At 33.2% G+C, this 22,527-nt stretch overlaps 2 protein-coding genes and 1 long non-coding RNA gene across 5 annotated transcripts; all 3 read right to left on the reverse strand.

The window, feature by feature from the left end:
* Window positions 1-197: 197 nt before the first annotated feature.
* On the reverse strand, window positions 198-2,195 carry LOC117563854 (telomerase Cajal body protein 1 homolog). Its single transcript, XM_034242382.2, has 3 exons — window positions 2,098-2,195; window positions 1,273-2,032; window positions 198-1,207 (listed from the first exon to the last, which is right to left on the reverse strand). Exons 1-3 carry the CDS (start codon window positions 2,105-2,107, stop codon window positions 364-366), a joined length of 1,614 nt encoding a protein of 537 aa, XP_034098273.1. The 5' UTR covers window positions 2,108-2,195; the 3' UTR covers window positions 198-363.
* A 14,580-nt stretch (window positions 2,196-16,775) lies between these two features.
* On the reverse strand, window positions 16,776-17,838 carry LOC117565776 (uncharacterized). Of its 3 annotated transcripts, XR_004571922.2 has the most exons (4): window positions 17,799-17,838; window positions 17,519-17,734; window positions 17,324-17,436; window positions 16,776-17,238 (listed from the first exon to the last, which is right to left on the reverse strand). It is a non-coding gene; the product is annotated as an uncharacterized LOC117565776 (long non-coding RNA). The 3 variants fall into 3 exon arrangements; XR_007954442.1 differs by having other exon boundaries at window positions 17,315-17,734; window positions 17,799-17,835; XR_007954441.1 differs by having other exon boundaries at window positions 16,778-17,238; window positions 17,324-17,734; window positions 17,799-17,830.
* Window positions 17,839-20,092: 2,254 nt separating this feature from the next.
* Window positions 20,093-20,953, reverse strand: LOC117565472 (uncharacterized). Its single transcript, XM_034244579.2, has 3 exons — window positions 20,842-20,953; window positions 20,507-20,779; window positions 20,093-20,442 (listed from the first exon to the last, which is right to left on the reverse strand). Exons 1-3 carry the CDS (start codon window positions 20,876-20,878, stop codon window positions 20,213-20,215), a joined length of 540 nt encoding a protein of 179 aa, XP_034100470.1. The 5' UTR covers window positions 20,879-20,953; the 3' UTR covers window positions 20,093-20,212.
* Window positions 20,954-22,527: the final 1,574 nt, after the last annotated feature.

Below are 22,527 nucleotides of genomic sequence, written 5' to 3' on the forward strand. Positions count from 1 at the left end.
ACTCAATTTATACTATATACCATATGCTAACCAATAACAACCAATAACCAACGAATAAAACTTTTTGTATGAGGAAAGTAAAACTGACGGTTTAAAAAATTAATTTTCTTTTAGTTGCAGTCTACGCATTTTTTTTTTTTTTGGAGGTTTGGGCAGATTATTAACTTTTAGGAACTTCAAATAATAATACAATAAAATCCTTAATTTAAATAAATGATATATATTGACGATTGGTACTTAGTAACATGGCTTTCATTTAATTATGCGACATCACAGTTTTTATTTACTTCTGTGGAAATAATTATTTCATAAACTGCATATAAACTTGAATCGATAATGTACACAAAAACAAGTGAACAAAATTCATAGTAAAGTGTCGCCAAACCAGAGCAACACAACAGAGTTCTCATACTCAATTACAAGCTTTTCCTCTTCAATTCTCTGATGAGTGTTTGTATCCATAGAGTCCATTAAAATCTCATGATTGTCGCCAGTGACGAAGTGATATTGACCCGATGTGCTAGCTAATATTGGCAATATCGGATGGAAGCCAATGCCATTACAGCAGTCACCATGCACTGGTACTTTAGCAGACTGGGTATTATGGTTGGATTTCAAGTTCCATATATTCATGGCACCGTTTGTGTCTCCACTAGCTAGCCATGAATGATCTATGCTTAGGTCAAATTGAATGCGCTGGTTGGTGTTTACTATACGTTGAAATTCACGAAGCGGTGCTTTGTAATTACGCATATCCCACTCTAGTAGCTTTGGGCACTTTCGTGCACCGCTATACAACTGCCAATTGCCTGCATTATCTGCATAGCTCAACTGCGTAATCCCAGCCGAATGGCCGCCCAGAGTAAACATTGGACCTTCATTTGGCGGACAACGTAGATCAAAGTGTTGTATATAGCCCTTCCAGTTGCCGCAGGTAAGTGCGTGAGGGTGCTCCGAAGTCTGGGCTATGCAAGAAACGGCGAATTTGACGGCGTACTCATCACAGATGCGACCAGGCCGACTCGTATCGAAAATCTTAATACAGTGTTTGTAACCTGCATAGATCTTCTGCCCATCATGCGAGAAAGAAAGCGAAATGGCTGCTATTACTTCGTCTACTTTGTCGTAGCCACTGTAACTACATCGCAAACTCCCATCAAACGCATCCCACATGTGAATTGGCTCGTGCTGGCGAGTAGCTATCCATCTAAAGATGAGATATTGTAATATTAACGACTCTCTGCCTTAAAATAGATTAGTTTTGATTCTCACAAACAAGTGCTTGCATCTTGGCTGCTCATTAGTGGATACCAAGTGCAATCGTAGACGGCACCTCCTTCAGGAACATGTACTGCTGATTGTAGTTGGGAAAGATCTCTCTCCGGAGTCACGCACTTGGAATTGTATAAATCCAAGGGCATTTCAACTACATGCATGCCATCCGTGTGAACTGGTATTAGCAAGCACGTGCCGTCCGGCGACCAGTAGCAGCCTTTCGTGTATCTCTGAGCTTCAATTGTTGATGACCAGTGGCGACGTCCTAGTTCAACAAGTTGCTTTGCCATTGGTACTGTGTTACTGCTAGTTTGTTCATTACTTGACCGACCCGGGACGGAATCTCTTGTCTCTCTATTGTCGACGGGAATCTCATCCAGTGTGTCTTCAATATTTATGATGCGCTCGCTTTCTCTTCCTAGTGTACTAGACGCTTCCTCCATAACAACGCTTATTTCCATACAGCTTAAGCTAGCGTTTATGGGCCGCTTGTCCTCCAGATTCACCGACAAATCGTTGAGGACACAGTGCGTGTTGCGATTGACAGTCTCACAATTCTTATCTTCAATCTGTCTTAGCCTATGACGCTCAGCTTCGCTTAGACTGAAGCTGAGATTGGACATCGATTCGCCGGCTATCGCAGTCGATGCCAATGTGTTTTCTATACTGGTGTTAAAACTCACATTGTGATTTAATAAAGAAGTCTCCTGTTCCAAGTTTATGTCATCAACTGACATGGTAGCACTCAAGTCAACGGCTGTTCAATATTTTGAATACGTTATTAAAATCAACTTTTGTAAAATGGTTTAAGTATAAACTCACAGATCTCCATTTGTTGTTAAAAGTATATCGAAATATCAATTTATCGATATTTTTAACTGATATATTTATATCAGGATATTTTTTCTCGAATAACAGCATACGATATTTCTTTTTATATATTAACGATATTTTCAGGCAGGTCAATTTGATTCTGAAGGGATTCGATTACGGCGTAAAAGTTTAATATGTATATTTATTTGATGAACTAATAATTATATTTTTTACTGTAGAATTTAGATATTGTAAATTTAAAAATTTCGCTTATATCTGTTATTATGGAAGCCAGAGTAAGGTTTAAAATATATATTTTTTTATTTTATATATTTCTCATATACTAAATATAATTTTGATATTCTTTAAACAAGAAAGTAATCAATACAAAAATGGTATAATGCTCGACAGCCCTAATACCTTGTTTTGACTAGTTGCATAATCGAAAATTTCTGAATGTCAGCTAAAAAGATGGCCGTAATATGGCTAAGATTTTGGTATATTTATCGAAAAGAGTCCGATATCGATGAAAATAAAATATTTAATGCACATACTAATTTTGGCGCTCTAAGATGAATTTAAATTTTTTTGCGTTTTTGTCAAAATGGCTAATAAAGTCAAAAAATTTTAAAAAATGGACAAAGATGTTAGAGAATGTTTTGAAAAATAGCTGACGAGATCTCGTTGGATAGTATATTTGAGATTCACATACATTGCAGCATCGAAGTGTCGATACCTTTGATTGATTTTGTGCTGGGACTGTAAAAACGAAATGCTGGCGCAAAAATTTAAAACGGGCTGATTTATATGAAGTTGAAAAAAAAACGATTAAGTTTATCTGGGTCCAACGCTTATAAAGCTTACGCGCTGTTCCCAGATGGACGAAGTCGGGTTTTTCCGCGCTACTCCATATAAACAAAACAGGCGTGCAACATTTTTTGCGGCGGTATTTCGTTGTGCAGTTCTTAAAACAAAAAAAATTGTTAAGTGTATCGATACTCCGATATGTGGATATAACATCAACAGTTCCCACGTGCGAAAAAATAGACAACCTATTATTCCGCATTCATAACGGCAAAGTGGACGGAAGCATCAAGATGGATAATTTGAGAACAAATTAAAAAGAAAGCGTATAAGCATTATCTCGTAAAGAGATATAGCATATAAAAAAATATCACAATTAAGTTGCAATAATATGTGCATATGATTTCATGTGTTTTTTTATTTAGTAATTGCATTTATTTAATAGACAAATGTTTGAGAGGTGTGGCCATAATTTTTTGTTTTTGACCATTTTCGTGACAAGTTTAGGCTCATAGAATTGGCTAAGAGCGGTACCTCTAAGATTAATGGAGCTTGCGAAATATGTATGTATATTGCTTCAACAGCGCTTCAATTAGAGAACCATCAAAATGTATATAGTGATATCGATAGTTCTGGGAACACTGCTTTAGTTATAATAATAATAATTATAATTTATTGAATTTACTGTAGCTTTAAAATTACGATTTATATTCGATTTTTATTTTTTTGCGAAGGCGAAAGTGGGCATTGCAAAAATCGATATATGTTCATACGGTCACACTGCTGATCAGGTCTTAAGTGCTTTGGTTGACATAGCATTTGATATATTTAAGTTTTTTTCTGTATATGTATTTGGTATACTATTTTAATCTAAATGTCATCGTTTTGTTTTTGTTAGATAGGGGGTCGATAACACTTGACCATAGTTTGCCTACTTGTTAGGATCGATGCAGGACATTTTAGTACAGGGAATACATACAAACATTCATATACATACATATGTATGTATGTACTTGAAATGATTCTTGAAATTAGATGAGGGCCGTGCTGTAGTAGCCTCATCACTGCAACCGCAGATGTAGCATTACTCGAAACCACTTCAAACTTTTCCACTGTTAAAATCATCAGTACAGGCAGTCTTTTGTTATGATTGGTGTGGTTTGAACGAGCTAACATATGTATGTATGTACATATGTAGATTATTAATGCTCCGATGTCAAGAGTAATTAGGAAAAAAATACCGCCACACATTATGTCGTTCATTGTTGCGATGACGCGATGTATTTGTTGTTTTGTTAGTTCAAAAGAATTCATCAACTGTGAAGTTGTCAACGCCAACATTTAATCGAGCCAAAAGACGCCGTAAACAAATCAGTAAATCAGGCAGGAGTTATGGTAAAAACAAATGGACAAGCTACCGAAAATGTAAACACACTGAGTATGAAAGCCAAACATCAGATTGTATTTGAATTGCAATTTATGTAAAGTTGAATATGGGCTCTTGACAAACCAAATACAATTTAAAATTTATAAATAAATTATATGAAAACATTAAAGCATCTTATAGTTCAGAAAATTAAGTTTCAATTTTTAATCGGCAAAAAAGGGAAATTCAATCCAATTAAAAATATAAGTTAAACTTTATGTTATAGAATCAAGATTTTAATCTCAGTATTAAGTATCTTATTTCAGAAGGGGCGTAACGTATATCGCAGTCATTTGTAGAACCATACATAAATATTGATATTAAATTATACTTTCTTTTTTTATGCGAATTACGTAGATTATTACTTTTATGTTATTAGTATTTATTGTATTGAGTTGTCGCTTGTTTTGGAAATTGGAGCGCGCTCTAACATATCAACTGTTTTTGTGTTGCTTTCAGTGTGCCCTGGAGTTTGCTGTAGCTTGAATTTGTAACTTTGAGCTTTGTGACTTCGATAACTCTTTCTTTCCGCACATACCGCAATAAGTCCCTATTCCAATTACTATTAGCTGAAATAACATTTTTAAGTATTCATTTCATTCGTGGCGTTCTATTTTGCTGGCGAGCACTCCATGGCACTATGGTCCCAAATCCCGATTTGGTGGCATAAAATCGAATATTGCATCTATCGAGCTGAAACTTGGCATACTTCATTAATAGACCACTCTAAATATTTAAGCAAACTTTCAAGTAAGTTTGACCACGCCTACTCCAATGCCCATATAGACATAAACGTGATATTTTATTTAAATTTTTTTTTTTTTTTATTTATTGCTCTCTTTTTTGTCGTCACTCAGTGTACATTCATCTATTTGACCAAATACAAGTTCAACCAGCGCGGAAGAGTGGCGCCCGCTGTCCATCCACACGTCCAGCAAAGTGGCGTGACAGAATTCAAGCACATCTAAATAATTAAAGCATCGGAAAAGCCGCAAAAAGCCGCAAACCAAACTATTATTAAAATTTAATATAAAGTGTCTACTATTGTTTAACATACATTAAACAACGCACAAATACGCAGAACACCTTTTTTTTTATCTACAGAAGACGAACACTTTTGTCAGCTTTTTGATTTCCTTGGACAACACAAACCAGTACAAATATATAACGTTAAACAAATTACCACACAAACTGTGTTTATTATTCGTAATTTACATACCTCCAACTTCAATATCCATTTTAAATAATAGAAAAATATTGTTTAGTTTAGATTTGCCAAGCGCTCAAAGTTATTAAAAATTTCCCGCCAATTTTGTCACAAAAATCAGCTGCGCAATCACCTGACTTTAAACATCTGTAAAAATTGCAAGGTTGCATTTTTGACAAAAATATTTATTGATACTTTCTATCTAGGGTATCTAGTTTAAATATATAAAAAAAAAATTCAGATTTTCTTCCATGCATGGGTACTTACTAGATTAACCCTATAGTAATCGAACGTCGATAATAGTTAATAAATGTATGCGTTTTAAAGCATAAGTACAAAATAACGGCAAGCATCGCTTTTGTTTTTTTGTGGAAAGGGCATACACAAGATTAAAGACAAAATTTCGCTTTACATCGCTGTTTGTTTACGCGTCTTTGTTTTATTTTGTGCCACTCTTTTATTCAAACGCTGCTGTGTTTCCTAGCTGATGAAATTATTGCAAGCATTTGAGTTGAAAAGTTCAAAGCGGATCCAAGATCAATTCTTAGGTAAGTTACTTAAAATTTATATGTAAATGTATGTATTATATGTTTAATGTGTAAAATATTAAGTAAACAGATAATAAAAGTACGACAAGCAGTTAGAATAATGTATAGTTTTACAGTGGAAAACTACAATGTGCCTAAAGAATTGGAATTGGAAATTATGACAGAAAATCTACGCTATGGAAATAATGACAGGGGAATGCGGCCCAAAAAAAGAAGACAATTTCTTTGGTGTTATGATCGGTGAGTATTTTAAAAGATAATTATTTAAAAATTATTATCCACTTTAATCTATTAAGATTTTTTAATCCTTTATTTCCAGATTCAATAACTGAGGACCAGTTGAGAAAGGCCTTGCAGCTCCAAAAAAAAAAAAACGATATTTTAAAACTCAAGTTGCCTTAAAGTAATAAAAGTATCCGACTTATTGAAATAAAGAAAAATTAAAATTAAATAAAAACTGTAATTGTAATTGTAAATTTTTTTAATTTATAATGGCCGACCCCTCCATGGGGTCCGATGTAAGCACTTATTTTACCGACCCTTCAATGGGGTCCCATGTAAGCACTTATTTTACCGGCCGTTCCATGGGGTCCCATGTAAGCACTTATTTTACCGGCCGTTCCATGGGGTCTAATGTAAGTAGTTTCTTTAAAGACCCTAATATGTTGCACTATTTCACTAGTTCGTGGGTAATCGAGGCGGTGGCGATTGACCCTATTTGCGGACATTCCATACAAAAACGGAAATTAAAAAACGCATGGCTAGACGCCACTTTGTAAGTAGTGACTGGCTCCTGGTAGGTGCTTATTTCACCAGCAACGAACTAGCGCTCAGAACTGCAGGGTAGAGTTGGAATTTTGGTATATACAATAATTACTATAGTAGTTATGACTCCTGAAAATTTGGTTGCGATCAGATAAAAATTGTGGAAGTTATAAAAGAAATACTTTTGTATGGGCAAAAACGCCCACTTACTAGGAGTTTTAGTTGCTTTGGCTGACAATCTGGTATATTGTGCCGTCCATGGTATATTTTGAATGCCGTACTATATCGATATACCAAATATACATTTGGTATATTTTTATTATTTTTGTAGTATATTCGGTATATTTTGAGAAAAATACCGCAAAGTATTTTTTTTTTATTCAAAATGGGTAGCGGGTATCTCACAGTCGAGTACACTCGACTGTAGCTTTCTTACTTGTTTTACAATGTAGTTTTCCATATTTTTAAAGAATAAAGCGCTGTTCCCAGATGAGAAAACCGTGAGAAAAAGCAATATATTTCGCAAGTTATAAAAATTTTGGATTGACGGGGTGTGAGCACATTTATGACCATAAATTTGGCACGGAAATGGTAAAAAATAAAAATTTATGGCCACAGATGAAATCATTTTCATTGCCTATTTATATGGTGACAACATTCAAAGCACATATTATTGCAATTTGCTTGCAATGTTTTTATGATCCACAAAATTATTTAGTGATATTTCTCTTCACGACGCTCAGACACTCATAATGCTTTTCACTTTGCCGATATGAATACGGAATAATATGTAGGTTGTCCGGAACTGATGATTTGACATACATTCCAATATTGGAGTATCGATACGCTTATAAATTTTTTTGTGCTGCATACTGCGGAAAGAAATAACGCCGCAAAAATTTTGCAAGGCGCTTGGTTTATATGAAGTTGATAATATTTAATAAACACAAGGTTTACAAATCTATCTATAATCTTTGCCCAAATTAATTTCTTCATTCACTTATTCAGAATTGCTATATTAGGAATTTCGTTAACACACTTACATACTAACAACAAGAGCATGCTCATTGCTGCAATTATTTTGATTTCAGTTTTGCGCCCCTATTTGAATTATTACTTAGTGCATATGTATATTGGGTTTTATTTAATGCTGATGAAGACTCAATTTTCACATAACAATTAAAGCTTATTTAAACAAACTTTTTTCGACCTACAGCCCGTGGACCACTGGGTTAAAGGATATTACAGAGCATCTGATCGTATGTCAGTCTGGCCCAGACAGAGACTATAAAAGATAGAGCTAACTTTTACTTTTCCATGCCGATCAAGTTGGTTTTAGATATTTACCCGCAAATCAAAAAAACCGATAAGTCATCGTAATTTTGAAGCGATATTTGGTTCGTACAACAACCACAGTCTCTACGATTTCTGAAATTTTGGGTTGTCGATCATATAAAACTGTAGAAATTATTTTAAAAATAATTTGATATGACAAAAAAGCTTCAATTTCTTTAGTTAACAATCTAACGTATTTTGCACTCTATGGTATATTTTAAATGTAATAGTATATCAATAAACCAAATATAGCCTTAGGTATATTGTAGCATTTTTTCGGTGTATTAATTTGGTATGTTTTAAGAATAATACCGTGTTGTTTTGCTTCTATTGAAAATGGATATTAGATATCTCACACTTCGATTCTCATATTACATATATGTTATACATATGTTATATTTTGGCCGTACATGGGCCGTGCTTGCCAATAAAATTGGCAAAAAATGAGTATTCTTTAATTGGCGGTAATTTAAGAGTTAGCAACTGAATCTTGTTCCTCTGGCCGTCTTGAATGAGCACCAAGGTATCGGAGACAATAAGAGATAGATATACAATTTCGTAGTATCGCACACATAATAATTTTCAATTTATGTTATGTGTTAAAGGTGTATTGTATAGTTGTATAGTTAAGTTGTATGAGCTTTGAGATTTATAAAATTAAAAAATAATACTCCAAAAAACCCAGCATATCCAACGATTTTGGTTGAATACTAGCTAGAATTCATCACAATGAAACAAATAACATAAGTACCAGAAGCCACCACACCAACGGAAGCTATTCGACTGCTTAAAAATTGCTAGGGGCGGCGGGTGGTCACGGAGAACGGGAGATCAGAATCGAGTTATGTACATGTTATGTTGCTTGCTTTGGCCCGGCATTCCACGTAATTAATTATAACATCCGTTGCTTAAACAAAAAATTATAGTCAAAGCTACTGCTACCCCTACTTTTTTTTTGTTTATTCTTACTATTGTGCTTATTGTTATTATTATTGTTTGTGAGATTGAGGTTGTAGCTGACCCACGTATTATCTCAATTGCCGATCTTCAACGGTACAAACATAGTTTTTTTCTTTAGAGATTTATCATTGAGTTTTATTCTGTTCAAGATTTTTAGTTTAGAGATATAATTTACCTTGATTTGGCTATTTCTGAGATGGAATGCAAAAGTCAAAAAGCTAATATTGTTCTGTAAAACTGCAAAATATAAAATTTTCACTTGTATATGGGATTCATTATGGAATAATAATTCAGACAGCTTCGCGCACGTCACATATAGATAGTAAATAATTTTTATACTCGCTACCCATAGGGTAGAAGGGTATTATAACTTTGTGCCGGCAGGAAATGTATGTAACAGGCCCTATAACGCATATATATTCTTGATCAGCATCAATAGCTGAGACGATCTAGCCATGTCCGTCTGTGTGTCTGTCCGTTTGTCCGTATGAAACACTGGATCTCAGAGACTATAGGAGATAGAGCTCGCAGATATTTGCACGCAGATAAAGTTGGTTTCAAATTTTTGCCACACCCGCATTAAAAAAAAATCGAATAACAAGCGTAACTTTTGAGCTAGAGCTTCGAGTTTTGGTATATGCAATAATAACTATAGTAATTATGATTCCTGAAAGTTTGGTTGCGATCAAATAAAAATTGTGGAAGTTATAAAAGAAATACATTTGCATGGCAAAAACGCCTACTTACTAGGGGTTTTAGTTGCTTTGGCAGACCATCTGGTATATTATGCCGTTTATGGTACATTTTGAATGTGGTACTATATCGATATAACAAATATACCGTTTGGTATTTTTTTAGTATTTTCGAATTTTTATATATATTTAAAATATATTTAAAAAATACCGCAATATTTTCCTTTTATTCAAAATGGGTAGCGGGTATCTCACAGTCGCGGACACTCGACTGTAACTTTCTTACTTGTTTACTTTATTAATGATATGATATTAAATACCTTTCTTTTTGACAAATTATACTTGATTATACAGTTCATTTCTAAAGCATAATTAGTTAGAATTAGAAGTATGAAAATCTCAATCCTCTTGCGCGTTGATATTTTCTAACCTATGTTGAATAATAATTTCGAACCAACCACCGATTTTTAAAATAAACCTACAGATTTTTTTTAATAACTTCTAAGTTTTTCATCTGATTGTAACTAAATTTTCGGGACTTATAAAGACTGTATTACTATCTAAGATATTGGTGTTAATACACACATTTCCTGTTGGCCCAAAGTAATAATACCCTTTCCGTTGGATAGCGGATATGATAGTTCTAAAAAATAAGGTTTGTATTGCTTTTATTGTTGTTTTCATTCATAAATTGAAAACTTATTTAATGTCATACCCTAGTAAGATAAAATTGTCTTCTTTTTTGTTTTAAGTATTAATTATTTTACAATGTTTGTAATATTCCAGTTTTTAAATAGTTTTTAAAGTTGACATATTCGTAAACGTACTAACACTGAAATACAATTTTAATTTAATAAAAAAAACTGATAAAGGCAATGAGTCTTCTTTGAGCCTTTAATTATTTTATTGTTTTACTTAACAAAAACGAATGTATATAAAAAAAACTTTTGAATCCGATAAATTAAAAGATTTAAAATAATGATTAAAATTATATTTTTTATTATATGTCCTATAGCGAATATAGTCCCTCGATCTGGATACAATAAAGTATATTCGGTCTAGATAGACACTCTCACTCTTAAAATTTTGATATATGTATGTATATTTCAAAATATCAAACGAAGCAAGACAGTTTTTTTTAATGAATGACATGTACCTCATGCACATACTAACTAAGATATACATAGGTTAACATGCGGTCAGACAGAAAGACAAAAGTGCAGGAATCCTTTAAAATCACGAAAATATCAACTTAAAAATTGAGAGACTTCAATTTTTAATTAATTTTCTTCGGTTTGTTAAATTTTAGTAGTTTCAAGATTTGTCGAATTTTTAATTTCGAAAAATTAATAATGTTTCTATCAAATATGAACTATAATCGCAATTGACCGCACTATATATTTAACATATGTATGGACTAATTTTAACCCAGTCTTGATCAAGAAAATTAAAAGCTGAGACGAATTTTTTTTTATTTACTCAATTTGAACGATGTAAAAGAGTCATAATATTCGCTTACCATAACCTTTATGGTATTGTTATAATTGCATTATTAGCTAAATTCTGTTGTCTATTGTCAGAAAATTTCAATTGTTTTACCATTACAGGGTATGATTTACCCGTATGATTTACATATATATGCTTAGATATGGTTGCGGTTATGCATCATATTTCCCGAAGTGTTTTATTTTTATTCAATTTTTGTCATTGTTTTGGCGTTTGAAATTATTCGAGACGCAGAAGGTACCTCTGATTGAAGTGAGTTGTTGATAACTTTCGCTGTGCAACAAACGGAAGTTGATTTTCACTTGATATGCTGATGATGTAATGTCTGTGGGTGTTGCTATTGCGAAGTTTCCACAGAAAGTTAATAAAGTTGGAATATATGCAATTATGGCTATAATTATAACAAATTAGAAAGCTACAGCCGAGAGGGTTTGACAATTAGTAGTATTGTCGTTAAAATATACCATATAAATATACTAAAAATATATACATATATATATTTTTCGATTTGCGGGGCACAACAAACTTCATCTGAGTGGAACAATAACAAGTGCTGTCAAAGCAAGTATGAAAGCTGCAGTCGAGTGTGCAATATCCATTTTGAAGAAAAGCAATATAGTGAGTTATTATTTAAAACAAGTAAGAAAGCTACAGTCGAGTGTGCTCGACTGTGAGATACCCGCTACCCATTTTTAATAAAGACAAAATATTGCGGTATCATTTTCAAAATATACCGAATATACTGCAAAAATACTAAAAATATACCGAATATATTGCAAAAATACTAAAAATATACCAAATGGTATATTTGGTATATCGATATAGTACACAATTCAAAATAAACCATAGACGGCACAATGTAACAGATTGTCGGCCAAAGCAACTCACCCCCTAGTAAGTAGCCGCTTTTGCCCATACAAAAGTATTTCTTTAATAACTTCCAAAATTTTTATCTGATCGTAACCAAATTTCCAGGAATCATAACTACTATAGTATTTATTGTATATACCAAAATTGGCAACTCTAGCTTTAAAATTAGGCTTGTTATTGAATTTTTTTGGTTTGCGGGGGCGGAAGTGGGCGTGGTAAAAATTTGAAACAAACTTGATCTGCGTGCAAACATAACAAATGCTGTCAAAAAAATTATAGCTCTATCTCTTATAGACTCTGAGATCCAGTGTTTCATACGGACAGACGGACAGACGGACATGGCTATATCGTCTCGGCTGTTGACGCTGATCAAGAATATATATACTTTATAGGGTCGGAGATGCCTCGTTCTACCTGTTACATACATTTCTTGCCGGCACAAAGTTATAATACCCTTCTACCCTATGGGTAGCGGGTATAAAAAAAACAAATAATATACCGCAAAATTATAAAAATATACAAATGCGTTGGTATGTCATTGAAGTACTACCTTCGAAGTACTATATGCCATTCAGGTTGAAATATACTAGATTGCCAATCAAAGCAGATGACACCGAATGCAGTTGCCGTATTTTACCATACCCAAGTATTTCTTAAATTCTACTGTTTTTATCCGATCACAACCAATTTCTCAGATACCATAAATGCTATAGGTATTATTATCTACACCAAATCAATTACACTTGTTATTCGACTTTTGTCGATTGAAGGGGCGAAAGTGGGCGGGGAAAAACTTTGAAACAAACTTGATTTGCGTGTAAAAATTACAAGTGCTATTGAAAACAAATTATAGATCTATCTCTTTAAGTCTCTAAGATCTGCATTAGGTGTTTAAGCGGATAGTCAAAAGACTGTCTGTTGACCCTGATCAAGAATATATCTATTCCTTACTCTGTCTGTTACATATGTATATTTACTGTAGGCACACAGCTATAATAATCTTTTAGTGTTTGGGTAGCTGATCTAAATATTACAAAAATTGTAAGAAGAAACTAATTTTAAGTTGCTTATATTTTATGGATTTAAACATTCAACTTTTATTTCAGTCCGAAGTTAACGTTTTCAATTTGTGATGTAATTGGTAGGTGTTTGATTATCGACTCAGACACCACGCAAATTTCATGTATTTTACGCCTAATTTCACAAGATCTTTATCAATTAACCGGAAACACCCACCCAAACAGATTGTGTCCACGAGCTCACACTAGTCTCAACAATAGACTCATTTAAAATTGAGAGTCTTTGGTCAAGCTCGCCCACGGATGGTTCATGTGGACGACCCTGTCTCCAACCCACTTGTAACAGATCTTAGAAGAATTTATCTGAATGTACAAATGTAGTTTGGACTATGTTATATGTACATGTGTTTGTATGAATTTCGTGAGAGATTTTCAAGTTTGTTTGTTCCAAATTACATATTACTGCTCAAAAGTAACGATGCTCGTCACTTGCTTGCAAATTTCACTTATGCTTTGTAGAAACCCAGTTTTATACCCAACAGTATGCACGTGTGTTTGTATGAAACATTGGAGCCCAGGGACAACAAAAAATGGAGTTACTCTTTGTTAGTATAATATAATAGTATAATATATAATAGTATATATAGTATATTGATATACCTCATAAGGTCTTTGATATAGTTTAGTATTTCGTCGGTATAGTAATTTGATTTAATTCACCATATTTCTGGAATGTTCTGCTTTTATTAATTTTTATGGGTAGCGGGCATATCACAGTCGAACACTCTCGGCTGTAATTTTCTTACTAACTTAGTCGTGTCTGACTCCAACCTAGATTAACTGTGGGAAGTTTGCTTACTTTTTTTTAATGATGTTGATTCAAAGTTTCATTTCAATTGTTTATTTTTCTTTCATAGTTGTCAATAGTAATTAACATTATAGCTGAGAGTATATTAATATTTTACATATAATGGACTTAATAGGATTCGACGGTAATTTCTAACACAATATTTTAAAATTGTGTATTTTTACTATACAGGAAAGCTACAGTGAATTGAGAGGGATATTATAACTTTGTACCTGCAGGCAACGTATGTAACAGGCAGAAGAAAGCATTTCCGACCCCATAAAATATGTATATTCTTAATCAACTGCTGAGACGATATAGCCATGTTCATTTGTCCGTCTGTCTCAGAGACTATAAGCGATGGAGCTATTATTTTCGAGAGCACTTGTTATTGTTAAGCCCTTGAAAATTGAATAAACAAGTAAGAAAGCTGCTGTTGAGTGTGCTTGACTGTAATAAGTATACCCGCTACATATTTTGAATAAAAGCAAAACAGTGTGGTATTATTTTTTGAATATACCAAATTTATGTACCACGCTGAAAATATACCAAAGGCTATTTTAGGCTTACTATATAGTGCAAAATATTCCAGATATTCAGCCAAAGCAACTAAGACCGCTTGTAAGTTGGCGTTTTTGCCTGTACAAAAGTACTTCTTTGATAACTTCGATAACCAAATTTTCAGGAAACTGAAATACTATAGTTATTATTCTATGTTCCAAAAAATGCTCTAACTTCAAAATTACGCATGTTATTCGATGTTTGTCGATTTGCGGGGGCGGAAATGAGTAAAAATTTAAAACAAACTTGATCTGCCTGCAATCATAACAAGTTAAATTAACATACATCGCTATATCATATAGGCTCTGAGATCTAGGTCTTCATACGGACAGACGGACATGACTAGATCGTCTCGGCCGTAGACCCTGATCAAGAATATATATACTTTATAGGGTTGTTTCATATATGGTGGGACATAGTTATGATAACATTCTACCCTATGGGTAGCGGCCCGCTACTAGCGGGTATAAAATTTAAATGGCAGGAGTAGTTTTGAAGCCAGAGTCGATTAATGGGATATACAATAATAATACAGTATTTATGATTACAGAATAATTTACAAAAACTACTACAGTAATTATGATTTCTGAAAAGTTGGTTGCGATAAGATTAAAATTGTGAAATAGTCATTAAAAGGCTTATGAGTCCGCACATTGTTCGATTGTCCGTTCATTTTTTTGTTATTACTAAAAATTTAAAAAGGAATCTTATATTATTTCCGTAAATGTAAAATTTAAATTATAGACCAGGCATATTGAGAATGTACCAAAATGAAAAATAGTGATGCAATGTACCAACGCATACAAAATGTACCAGTTTTGGTACATTTGTACCAAAAGTGGCAACCGTGATTATATGTGCTATGTCGATAATCGACAAAGTCGGAAATCAAGGTGCATATTTGTTTCCTAAATTAAAATAACATATATATCCTTGAAAATTTTTTAATAATTTCAGATTACGTTTAATTCTAATTATTTGATTTTCAGGGTATTTACACTGTTTGAATAGGAATTCCCACGTATTGTTGTCTATTTCGATTCGACTTGTATTATGAAAATAATCTCACACTATTTAGAAGAATTTGTATCTTCAAACAATCTATGTTCTACATTCTTGGATTCTACATTCTTAGATTTACAATTTCCATCTCGCAACAATCGATTGCAATCGTAAATGGAACATTTGGCTTTATAAAATTTGTTATCAGGTTGCTGACGGCATATGTTCATTACATGTTTGCTTTAAAAACGCCGAGTTTTTTTTTGCACTTTGGCAAGAAAATGGGACAGACATTTTAATTGATACTGTTCAGCCTTCAAATAAGTTCTACTCAATTTACACATATCGTAACATACTGAGAGAAAAGTCAGAGTAATGGAAAATAAAAAGCATGTCTAATGATTCTTGACATTCTGTGAAATTATTTTACATAATATGTCAGCTTTATTCATACTTACAGAAATACAGAAATTGTAACTTGTGAATTTATTATTTGCGGACTCTTGTCATAGAGAATGCGGAGGACTGCAGCCAATTCTGACTGTTTTATCTGTAATTATGCACAGTCAGCCAATTTTTAATCTGAACCGGGCCCAAGTCGATCGCAAGAAATTAGGTGATTTCATTAGGTGATACACTAGCGAGGCGACTAAATCGAACCTCCAGCGATTGGGTTGACTTGGCGAATTTCAGATGCTCGCGGCTTCTTCTCCGAGAAAAAAATTCATTGTTTTTAAAGGTTGGCCTTTTCCTCTTGGAAGACCTGGACGCCTTTCGGTGATCTTTTTGTAGATAAATATAAGGTTGACAAAAAAGTCTTGCGGTATTTCCGATAGGTGTCTTTGCAGGCGCGTAGTTCTAGTTCTATTCGTCGCATCGGTTCATGCTATACCTTTTTGGAAAGCTCTTTCCACGTGCTAACACGTGTTTGATTTATTGTTATTTGTTTTGAGTCATTCGTGAGTTATAGCGTCACAAGCATGGAGCAAAATAAAGAGAAAATACGGCATATTTTACAGTACTACTACGATAAAGGCAAAAATGCAACTCATGCTGCCAATAAAATTTGTGCAGTTTATGGACCCGATACAGTTTCCATTTCCACCGCACAACGATGGTTTCAACGTTTTCGTTCTGGTGCGGAGGTGGTCAAAGATGCGCACCGGTCCGGAAGGCCTGTCGTCGAAAACTGCGATAAAATCGCTGAATTGATCGAAAGAGATCGGCCTAGTAGCGCCGTAGCATCGGCCAAGAGCTGGGCATGAGTCATCAAACCGTTTACATGTTAGGCGCATCTTCGTTGTTGTTGTCTCACTAATGATATTTTCTGCATATATTTTTTAAAATTTATAAATTTAAATTAACTTTTAATTTTTAATTTTAATGGGATAACTGAATCATGTAAATTGTATATCATATAACTATGTATACAATAATTGTATATAATATATTGGGTGACATGTCACGTAATGACTTTTCGAGACTTTGTTCAGTAAAGTGTCCACTGCTTAAATTCTTAAATTCAGGATTCTGCTCAGTGACTGTTCTGAACATTTGTTTTGTAAGTGCTCTACCAGAAAATGTTGCATTAGCCCGACTGACTAAGATCTAAAATAAATGAATATGATTTTAACAAGTTTAAAAGAGTTAAGAGAGCGTAAAAAAATAAAAAATGTATGTATACCTAGATTACCTTCATATAACGCACAGGTAGACGAGAACGCATTTATGATTCTTTCGAGGAAAAATCTAGGTGATTTTGATATGCTGAGCCTGGCAGACGAATGTCTGTGGCTCAGTCCATCGCTATATTGGAGGGGAAAGGTTTTACGACGATGTCTGAATAAATTGTTAATATTAGAGGAAAAAGGGAGGATGTGCAATAAACCCTGTTGTGCCGCAAACTAGGTCAGTGTTTCAGCTATGTTGTCCGCTTTTGAAATAAAATTCGCTATTGAAGTGTTGACACAGACATGTCTTCATCGATTCGGCTGTTGTTGGAGTCGCAGATGATGTGGCTACTTTTTAGTGGACATTCTTGAATATTATCATTACGTGTTAATAAATTTGACCTTTTATGGTTGTGCTTGTCTACAAAATTAAACTAAAAAAAAAACAAGTCTAATCAGTTTTATGCATTGTATAATTTACAAAATTTATCGACTAACCGCAACCAATATGATTATCTGCATTATTTCAATTGAACGGAAAAGAGATACAAAATTCTAAGCCAACTTTAGTTAATAATAAAGTTAAAAGCAAAATATGAAGTACGCAGCTCTTTAATTAATTTGTTCAGCAAGCATTACATATCCTTTTCTTTTCTCATTTTTATAGAATTTAAAATAATATTTTTATACCCGCTACCCATAGGATACAAGGGTATTATAGCATTGTGCCCGCAGTTTCAACAAACGAGACGACTCAGCCGTGTCCGTCTCTCTGTCCGTCCGTCCGACTGTATTAACACCTAGATTTTAGAGACTATAAGAGATAAAGATATAATTTTTTTTTTGGACAGCACTTGTTATGTTTGTTTCAAATTTTTTCAACGCCCAGTTCCCCTCCGCAAATTGGGAAATTTGGAAGCGATAGAGAGAAAATATAGAAGTCATTTAAGAAATTCATTTATATGGGGAAAAACGCCTACAGACTATGGGTCTTAGTAGCTTTGGTCGATTATCTGATGTATTTTGTACTTTATGGTATTTTTTTAATGTATTACTATATTGATATACCAATTATAGCCTTTAGTATATTTGGAATTGTTTGTTATTTTGATTTGATATATTTTAAGAATAATACCGCGCTGTTTTGCTTTTCGTGCACTCTCGACTCTGGCATTGGAATATGAAGCGGAGTTTCATAATTCGGTAAAGGAATCAAAAATTTGTTGACTCGGCTGCATTTGCATTCAGTAAAAAGACGCGCCCACATATTAGATTAGAAATTTTTTCCACAACCAAGCAATTGAAGTATAAAAGTTTCATTTACATTTATTTGCATTACAAAATATTCTCAAATGTGATTAGTCAGAATATTGCAAACGCCTTATATAATAATGTACATTCATATATAATTTTTTCTGATCTTAATTTTCTGCGACTAATTCACGTGACTAAGTCTATTTCGGTCCGCTATAAATCTAAAATAAACAGCAAAAATATGATTAAAATGTCATAGATCGTCGATATGGTGATTATAAAGTGCATTTTTCTACTATTTATTAATCATATGAATTAATTCAATGATTTCAAATAATATTCAAATCTGGGAGGCACCTTGAATGTGTATAGAGTCTTAGACAGACAAAAGCTGAGACAATCTTTCGACCTTAAACGAAGTTTTAGACCAGATTCGCTGGAAAACTTGTCAATCCCTGAAGATCACGCCATATCCAATATTTCACAATCTACTACTTGAATTATAGTACTTTATCTTTTTGATCTTTTTATATAATTATTGTAATGTGGTAGCTATTAGAAAGATTGTTCCTAATTACTTAATGATTAAGTATCAACTCACAGTTCAAACAGCCAATATTAGAAAGCTGTAAATCATAAACCATTAGCTTGGATCGGGTAATAAAAATACAGTATTTTTATATTCTTACTATATGTAAGTATATACTACTATATATATACTATATATTATATTATAGCAAGTGTGGACATAGCATTTGGCACCTCTGCATTCAAAGTCCGAATGTCTGAATTTATAGTGTGCAAAAAAAAGACAAAGCAAAATAGTGCGGTATTCATTTTAAAATATACGGAACAATAATAAAAATATTCCAAATTAGGTATTTGGTATATTGATATAATACCACATTCAAAATATTCCATAGAGTTCAAAATACACCAAATTGTCAACTAAGACCCGTAGTAAGTAGGTAGGATTTTGCCCATACAAAAGTATTTCTTAAAGAACTTTTACACTTTTTATCTGATCGCAACCACATTTTCAGCAATAGTTTTTACTTAATGTGACAAAAATTGCGACTCTTGTCGTGTTATTCTATTGTTGCCAATTTGCGAGGCCGGAAGTGCCCGTGGCAAAAATTTAAAACTGATCTGCGTACAAACATAACAAGTGCTGTCGTTATTTCTATATTTTATAGCCTCTGAGATCTAGGTCAGACGGACAGACTGACAGACGGGCATGACTATATCGTCTCGGCTGTTGATGCTGATCAAGAATATATATATTTCATAAGGTCGTACATGCATCCTTCTGCCTGTTACATAAATTTCCTGCAGGCACAAAGATATAATACCCTTATACTAGTTTCTTCTAGTACTCACACCTACGATTTGTTGTGTGAAAACATTTCCTGCTTTTGATACGAAAATGCAATTGATAGTAAATGAATTAAAATGGCTATAAGTTATTCTGAAGGAATAATATTTATAGAGCTTAATAGTTTGCCAACAATCAGGACAAATAATTTTATATATCTGTGTATGATAGATACAAGGAAATAAAGGGACTTTTATTAAAATTCATAGTAAAGTTTTTTAAGAAATAACTATAGACCGCTCAAGCTACTGGAAAAAATGATTTTTTTGGGTCTATTGATTGATTAAACAGAACTCTCAGGAGTATCTATGTCGTCGGATTCAAGGGCCTCCGGAAAATCGAAAAGTAGCGGGTGAATTCCCGGAGATACGTCTGATAAAGATTCATCATCCACATTTTCAAGATCTGGAAACAAGGGAGAGTCCATCTGGGGATCAGATAAGAATGTTATAGGTAGGACACTAGCTGAATTTATCGGTGCCGCAGAGATAGAGTCAGATGGTGATGAGAGCACTAAAAAATTACCGAATTAATGTTATACAGTAGATTAATTTTCAAAGCTACAACTTTAAATTACCGATTGGGTTCTGCTTCTCTTGTGATGGTAAATAAAAGAATGGCGGAAATTGAGATTTCGATTCGCCAAGGTATTGTTGTAAATCCGAAATGCCGACATCATCGTCACCATCCAAACCTGCATCTACTTGTATTTGATTCTGGCAATCAATACAAATATTTCCAGCGTTTGCACCGTGAATATTTACTGATATATTTCTAGGTTCTCCTCCACCCCCATTTCGATTATATATCTGAACTTTCCCTTGGGTTTCATCGTATAATATCCCAACAACTGAATTATAGAATCCTTAGTTATTAATAAAATGTTTATATTAATTTCTTTCTTCTACTTACAAGTCACTACCCAAAAAAGAGTCCTTAGTTGAACCATATTATAAAAGCGTTTTCAACAAACTAAATGCTGTAGGGCCTGTGATCGGCCTTTTGAGATGGACTAAAGACCTACCGAGACATCTATTTAGTTACGGAAAGTTAAATAACTTGTTATGCTTGTAAGCTATGGTTATTATTGGACAATCTTACGTAAATTTCCGATATGCTTTCATAAGAGATCGAATATTTTGTACAATAGTACACCTATATTAATGAAGTTATTTGAATCTAACATACGCCTCAGAAACAGAATCTAGTCTTACACCGCCGTTGAATAACTTTAATTTTTCCAAGTACTAACAATACCATATAATACGATTATCTAGTTTATGGCTTTTGACAGACGTGAAAAAGCCATGCATTAGAACGCGTTTTCATCGGTCTAAATAGTGTGATCAGCTGCATTGGCTCAGATCCTAAAATGTGATCTTGTGTGATATTCTATTTATGGAATATTGTAAATGCAAAGCTTTCATTTGTTTTTTGTGTTGCCTTTTTTTTGGACGGAACAGTTCACATACTCAGTATTTGCTTTGTGCTCATATATCTTGTTTAATTTTATTAATTCACTGAAATTGGTCAATGTTATAAACAATATTTCAACAAAACAAGTTTATATCAAAATACAACGCTGTAAAAACTCCGGGTCAAGATTGCTAGAATTATATATTTTAAGTAATTACATATTATCTATTTTCTAATATTAATAAAATTATTGGATTCTATAGGTAAATGCACTCAAAGCCAACTTAGTGCCGCCTAATTCGTAAATGAATCTGTTGATGACATCTAATGCAAATAAAACCAGTATTTCCGCCAAAAATATTGAAAAGAATATTTTTTAGCTTATCGCCATCTTTTCGTTGAAGTATCTGCAGGTTGCAATGCATCACATCAATCATTAGCAAAACACCTAAGGTATATTCTGTATATAAAAAAGATAGTTTCTTAAGTTTTTTACTTACAAAAGACTAAGATTAGCAATTTCTTAACTACAACCATGTTGCTGTTAGTTCGTTGCGGTACTAAATTGTATACCTCAATATTATGCGAAGTAATTTAAATTAGTTGCAGTTAGAGAAAAATAAAATTAATACTATAATATAATACGAATATAATATGTCTGTCTGTCTCTGTGTAAGCTCCCACATATGTAAATTTCAGTAACTATGAAAGATTCAGACATTTTTGAATGTACTCATGCTGCACGTTGCTATGCTGAGTTTAATTTCGATTTTTGATTTTAAGTCTCAATGGAATAATATCCACTAGAATCAACAAATTCACATATAGATTTCAGAAACCTTACATTAATAGTATATTATCTTAATACAACGTACTTTTTGCATAGGCTTAAGTAAATAGTCATCTGGCTGATGATGTGTTTATATCACTTTATTGTTAAGAGACCCTAGAGATTCTAACGACGAGCAATATACCAAAAAAAGCCTTCGGTATATTGATTTGGTATATTTTAAGAACAATACCGGATTGTTTTGCTGGTACTGAAAAAGTGATGCGGGTATCTCACAGTAGCTTTCTTACTTGTTTGTAATGTAATGAACATTACAAAGTTATTATAAATAAATTTTTATAACAATTACATTGATGCAGACAAGTACATGTCAAACATTTAGTATTGAGATA

This window comes from Drosophila albomicans, chromosome 2L (genome assembly GCF_009650485.2).
Source record: "Drosophila albomicans strain 15112-1751.03 chromosome 2L, ASM965048v2, whole genome shotgun sequence".
NCBI classification, from domain to species: Eukaryota; Metazoa; Arthropoda; class Insecta; order Diptera; family Drosophilidae; genus Drosophila; species Drosophila albomicans.